General features: G+C 41.8%; 1 protein-coding gene across 1 annotated transcript in view; it reads left to right on the forward strand.

Annotated features, from left to right (window-relative positions):
- LOC109535702 (zinc metalloproteinase-disintegrin-like atrolysin-A) overlaps positions 1-6,537 on the forward strand; it is a gene marked incomplete at its 3' end in the record, with an annotated part of 92,283 nt that extends 85,746 nt beyond the window's left edge. Inside the window, 5 exon segments of the mRNA XM_048663056.1 lie at positions 1,179-1,346; positions 5,640-5,835; positions 5,899-6,127; positions 6,180-6,369; positions 6,428-6,537. Coding sequence (XP_048519013.1) covers positions 1,179-1,346; positions 5,640-5,835; positions 5,899-6,127; positions 6,180-6,369; positions 6,428-6,537 — 893 coding nt within the window.

Here is a 6,537-nt window from a genome sequence, read left to right on the forward strand (position 1 = left end):
TTCAATAATGGTGTTAATGCTTAGTTGTGTGCGTTCTTTTGTAATTTTTGTTTGATGATATTCAAAGTTTTATCAACAGGAACGTTAGTGAATAGACCAACAACATCAAAAATTACTAGAATATGGTTTGGATTTATGTCTATGTCTGATAATTTTTGTGAAAAATGTTCAGAATTTTCAATATAGAAAGTTGTGTTATTTAATAGGGGATTTAAAATGTTTAAAAGATATTTGGCTAAAGGATGTGTAGGTGAATTTATACTACTAACAATTGGTCGTAAAGGAATATTAGCTTTATGAATTTTTGGAACTCCGTAAAAATGTGGTGTTAATTTTGATCTAACGTAATCTGTGAATTCATGTTTAATTTTTTTAAAGTGTTATAAATTTGTCCTTCAAAACGTTCTGTTGGATTTTTGTTTAATTCTGAATAACTTTTGTCATTTAAAAGTTCATTAATTTTTTGATCATAGATATTCTAATCCATGATGACAGTCGCATGACCTTTATCAGCAGGCAAAATTTTGATTGTTTTATCTTTTTTTAAGGACATTAATGCTTTTTGCTCTATTAGGCTTATGTTTTGTTTAATTTTCAAAGGTTTTTCTAGAATTGTTTCTGATCTTATGCGAAATTCTTCCTGTGGTTCTTCAGGTAAATTTTGAGTTGTTTCTTCTATACTCGAAATAAAATCAAGTTTTGGAACGGTTTTTGGGGTAATTGAAAAATCTAAACCTTTAGAAAGAACGAGTTTTTCGGCTTCGGTTAATGATTTATTAGATAAATTTGTAGTTGTTTATTTTTTATACTAAAAATGTCTATTTTGATTTTGTCGTTGAGCAATTTTTCTAGTTTATAGCTATGAATTTGTTTTTGAATAATAAATTTTCCTTCATAGGTTCTACTAGCGGAATTACATATATGATTAAAGTCAAGTACTTCGTTTTTGAGTTTGACTTTATTTAATCTGTGATATTGAATTCTTCCTCTAACTAAAGCTTCACTTGCTCTGCTTAAGATTTTCGTGGCTTGTGTGTTGATGTCGTATGAGGATTTATAAATAATCTATTTGATATTAAGATTGAATTTAAAGAAATGTTGAGGCAAAATACCCGAAAAGAAGTTTGCAAAAAAGCAATTAGTGTCTGTCTGGGGGCTGAACGTGTGGAGGGTTTCAGGTGAGGAGGACGTGCGGCAACAATGTGGTGGATGAGGGTGAGGAGTGCGACTGTGGGAGCATCGAAACGTGCGAAACGTACGATCCGTGCTGCGATCCGTTGACGTGCAAGCTGAAGTCCGAGTCGAGGTGTGCGAGTGGCCCGTGCTGTGATAACTGCAGGCTGAAGGTAAAAGTCTGCAAAGGGTTAATAGTGTTAGCCATGCAATTGCCCAACCTTCCCCTGAACAAACCCCCTTTATGTCTGGTAAAGTTTCCCCAGGAAAACTCACGTTTCACAGTAGTGAGGGTGAGGAGTTTTCCAGTTTTTTAGTTCGGGATTTGGAGGCTCCTCATCGGCTGTCCGGACACGCCAAAATTCGTCCAGGCCTGTAGAAGGTCTCCTGGGAAGTCCGCCTTCCAAACTGATGAAAAACATTTTTTTTCTCTGCAAAATCCATGAAACCAAGCGTTCAGACTGATGAGGGTGCGGAATTTTCCAATTGCGTCCAACCACTGCTTTGAAGGCCCGTGGCTCACTTGGAACGGATTTTAGACCAAAAGTGCATACTAGATTTTTTGAAGGGCTTTTCATGGTCTTTGCAGGGGCGTCCTTGGAGTTTTGCTATCGATTTTGGTTGACAAATTCTGAAAAATGTCCTGAGAAGGGCAAAAGGTTCGAAACGTTATGTGTAGTTTGTTTCAACATGTGGCTACAAAGGCCGAAACGCAGCAGTTTCGTAACCAGCCCTTAAGCGAAGAAATCAATTTTTAAACGTAAAAAATAGAAAAATTTGTTTGACTAAAAATGCGCTTCTTTTGACAAATTCTGAAATTTTATCCCAATTTGCGAAAATTTGGTACCATTTGGGGCTGTATGAATCCTTTTTCAGAACCCAGAGACTTAATTTTATCAAAAATTGTCTATTTTCTAACACAATCAATTAATAGAAACGTTCAGACCGATGGAGGAGGCGAGTTTTCCAATTTGGCTCAACTGAAGCTTTAAACGTCAGTTGCTCACTTGCGGCGCAATTTCAGAAAAAAAGTCGACAGGGGATTTTTTGTGCAGTTTTTCATGCGCTTTCCAGTGGGGTGCCAGAAATGTTCGTATCATTTTTTGTTTCGGAGCTAAGTCCAATTTTCTGCCAAATAATCCGTCCTTCTAGTTTGTCTTCACTCATTTTAGCTCAATTTGCGAAAATTTTTTCTTATTTGACTTTATTAATCCTTTTTAAGACGCTAGTGACTTAATTTTACCAAAAATTGTCTTCTTTCTAACAGTATTAATTAATAGAAACGTTCAGACCGATGGAGGAAGCGAGATTTCCGATTTGGCCCAACTAGAGTTTTAAACGTCAGTGGCTCACTTCCAGCCCATTTTAGCAAAAAAGTCGACAGGGAATTTTTTGTGGGGTTTTTCATGCGCTTTCCAGTGGGGTGCTAGGAATTTTCGTATAATTTTCCGTTTCGGAGTTAAGTGCAGTTTTCCGCCAAATACTCCATTTTCCGGTTTTCCTTCACTCATTTTAGCTCACTTTTTGACAATTTGGTCTCATTTGACGCTCTATGAATCCTTTTTCAGACGCTAGTGACTTAATTCTACCAAAAATTGTCTTCTTTCTAACAGAATTAATTAATAGAAACGTTCAGACCGATGGAGGAGGCGAGTTTTCCAATTTGGCCCAACTGGAGCTGTAAACGTCAGTGGCTCACTTTCGGTGCATTTTAGCAAAACAGTCGCGAGGGGATTTTTTCTAAGGTTTTTAATGCGCTTTCCAGTGGGGTGCCAGGAATTTTCGTGTCATTTTCCGTTTGGGAGTTAAGTCCAATTTTCCGCCAAATACTCCATTTTTCCGGTTTTTCTTCACTCATTTTAGCTCAATTTTTGAAAATTTGGTCCCATTTGATGCTCTATGAATCCTTTTTCAGACGCTAGTGACTTAAGTTTACCAGAAATTGTCTTTTTTCTAACAGAATTAATTAATAGAAACGTTCAGACCGATGGAGGAGGCGAGTTTTCCAATTTGGCCCAACTGGGGCTTTAAACGGCAGTTGCTCACTTCCGGGACATTTTTTCAAAAAAGTCGATAGCGGATTTTTTCTGGGATTTTTCATGCGCTTTTCAGTGGCGTGCCAGAAATTTTCGTATAATTTTCCGTTTCGGAGTTAAGTGCAATTTTCCGCCAAATACTCCATGTGTCCAGTTTTTTTTCACTCATTTTAGCTCAATTTGCGAAAATTTAGTCTCATTTGACGCTCTATGGATCCTTTTTCAGGCGCTAGTGAGTTAATTTTTCCAAAATTTGTCTTCGTTCTTACAGAATTAATTATTAGAAACATTCAGACCGATGGAGGAGGCGAGTTTTCTAATTTGGCCCAACTGAAGCTTTAAACGTCAGTGGCTCACTGGCGGCGCATTTTTTCAAAAAAGTCGACAAGGGATTTTTTGTGGGGTTTTTCATGCGCTTTCCAGTGGCGTGCCAGTAATTTTCGTGTCATTATCCGAATCAGAGTTAAGTCCAATTTTCTGTCAAATACTCGATTTTTCCAATTTGTCTTCACTTATTTTAGCTCAATTTGCGAAAATTTGGTCCCAATTTGGCGCTCTATGAATCCTTTTTCAGAACCCAGTGACTTAATTTTATCAAAAATTGTCTATTTTCTAACACAATCAATTAATAGAAACGTTCTGACCGATGGAGGAAGTGGTTAAAACGTCAGTGGCTCACTTCCGGCCCATTTTAGCAAAAAAGTCGACAGGGGATTTTTTGTGGGGTTTTTCATGCGCTTTCCAGTGGCGTGCCAGAAATTTTTGTATCATTTTCCGTGTCGGAGTTGTGTCCAATTTTCTGCCAAATATTCAATTTTTCCAGTTTTTCTTCACTCGTTTTAGCTCAATTTTTTAAAATTTAGTCTTATTTGACTTGCTATTAATCCATTTTCAGACGCTAGTGACTTAATTTTACCAAAAATTGTCTTGTTTTAAACAGAATTAATTAATATAAACGGTCAGACCGATGGAAGAGGCGAGTTTTCCAATTTGGCCCAACTGGAGCTTTAAGCGGCAGTTGCTCACTTCCGGCGCATTTTTGCAAAAATGTCGATTGCAGATTTTTTCTGGGATTTTTCATGCGCTTTCCAGTGGCGTGCCCGAAATTTTCGCATCATTTTTCGTTTCGCAGTTAAGTCCAATTTTCCGCCAAATACTCCATCTTTCCAGTTTCTTGTCACTCATTTTAGCTCAATTTGGAAAAATTTAGTCTCATTTGACGCTCTATAAATTCTTTTTTAGGCGCTAGTGAAATAATTTTACCAAAAATTGACTTCTATTTTACAGAATTAATTAATAGAAACGTTCAGACCGATGGAGGAGGCGAGATTTCCAATTTGGCTCAACTAGAGTTTTAAACGTCAGTGGCTCACTTCCGGACCATTTTCGCAAAAAGTCGATAGAGGATTTTTCATGGTGTTTTTCATGCGCTTTCCAGCGGGGTGCCAAGAAATTTCGTATAATTTTCCGTTTCGGAGTTAAGTGCAATTTTCCGCCAAATACTCCATTTTTTGGTGTTTCTTCACTCATTTTAGCTCAATTTTTGAAAATTTAGTCTCATTTGACGCTCTATGAATCCTTTCGCAGACGCTAGTGACCTACTTTTACCAGAAATTGTCTTTTTTCTAACATAATCAATTAATTGAAAGGTTCAGACCGATGGAGGAGGCGAGTTTTTCAATTTGGCCCCAGTGGAGCTTTAAACGCCAGTGGCTCACTTGCGAACATTTTTTCAGAAAAGTCGATAGCGTATTTTTTGTGGGGTTTTTAATGCGCTTTCCAGTGGCGTGCCAGGAATTTTCGCATCATTTTACGTTTCGGAGTTAAGTCCAATTTTTCGCCAAATGCTCCATTTTTCCAGTTTGTCTTCACTCATTTTAGCTCAATTTGCGAAAATTTGGTCTCATTTGACGCTCTATAATTCCTTTTTCGAAAGCCAGTTACTTAATCTTACCAAAAATTGTCTTCTTTCTAACAGAATCAATTAATAGAAACTTTCAGACCGATGGAGGAGGCGAGTTTTCCAATTTGGCCCAAGTAAAGCTTTAAACGCCAGTGTCTCACTAGCGGCTGGCTTTAGCAAAAAAGTCTACCCCACACTTTTTCTGGCGAATTTCAGCAGCTTTCCTGCGGCACCTTCGGAATATTCCTGGCACCTTTAATTTAGAAGTTAAGGCGACTTTTTCGAAAAACACCCCATTGGCAAGCTCGCCTTCACCCTTTCGGCCGAAATCCTGCAAAACTTGCCCTGCGGCTAAACTCTTGACAACAATGCGGCAGCAAAATTTGGCAAACAGGCCACTCAGTGCAAATTCCGCAGGGAATTTCGCCTCCTTCGGCCCAAAGCTGGCTAAATCGTCCAAAACCAGAGCAACCAGCAGCGCGAAACTTAACCTTTGAAGCCCACTGGGCAACGTTGCCATGTTGCAGGAGAAAGGCATCATTTGCCGCGAGGCCTCCAACGAGTGCGACCTGCCCGAGCAATGTTCGGGCGAGTCGGGCGAATGCCCGCCGGACATCCACAAGAAGAACGGCAGTCCCTGCGGGAGCGACAAGGACAAGGGCAAGTGCTTCCACGGCTACTGCCCCACCCTGACTGCGCAGTGCGAGCAACTCTGGGGCTACGGTAAGGCCACGCCCACCTAGGCCCCGCCCCTTAGCGCTAAACACGCGCTGCTATTGGCTGCAGGTAGCATCGGGGCGGCGCAGCAGTGCTTCGACATCTTCAACTCGAAGGGCTCCATCCACGGCCACTGCGGCAAGGACAAGAGCGACAATTACCTGGAGTGCAGCCCGGAAAACGTCCGCTGCGGCTCGCTGCAGTGCCAGCTGGGCGGCCGCTACCCCGCCCTCGAGAAAAAGGACCAGCAGTTCTACCGAACCATCACGAACGTGGGCACCGAAGAGTTCGAGTGCAAGTGAGTAGAGGTTTGCTGGCGATTTCTTGTGCGCACGCGTGGGGCTCCGCAGGTCGATCCTGCGCAGCCGCGAGGCCAATGGGGACCCCGACCAGCTGCCCCCCTTCGGGCTGGTGCGCAGCGGCACCCCCTGCGGCGACAACCTGATCTGCATCAACCAATCGTGCATCGCCATCTTCTCGCACGTGACGCAGGAGCGGTGCCCCACCAATAGCGCTGCAGCTGAGTGCTCAGGGCATGGGGTGAGAGGCTGCGCCGCCTGCAGCTGCAGGGGTTTCTGACCCGGTTTGGGGGTTGCAGCACTGCACCAACGAGAACAAGTGCTTCTGCGAGCTGGGCTACAGCGGCTCCGACTGCTCGATCATGGTGGAGGAGATGACGCCCACCCCGTCGCCCCCTACGCCGCCCCC

Source organism: Dendroctonus ponderosae, unplaced genomic scaffold (assembly GCF_020466585.1).
Source record: "Dendroctonus ponderosae isolate FM_Combo_2020 unplaced genomic scaffold, Dpon_F_20191213v2 Dpon_F_20191213_12, whole genome shotgun sequence".
In the NCBI taxonomy this organism is placed as follows: Eukaryota; Metazoa; Arthropoda; class Insecta; order Coleoptera; family Curculionidae; genus Dendroctonus; species Dendroctonus ponderosae.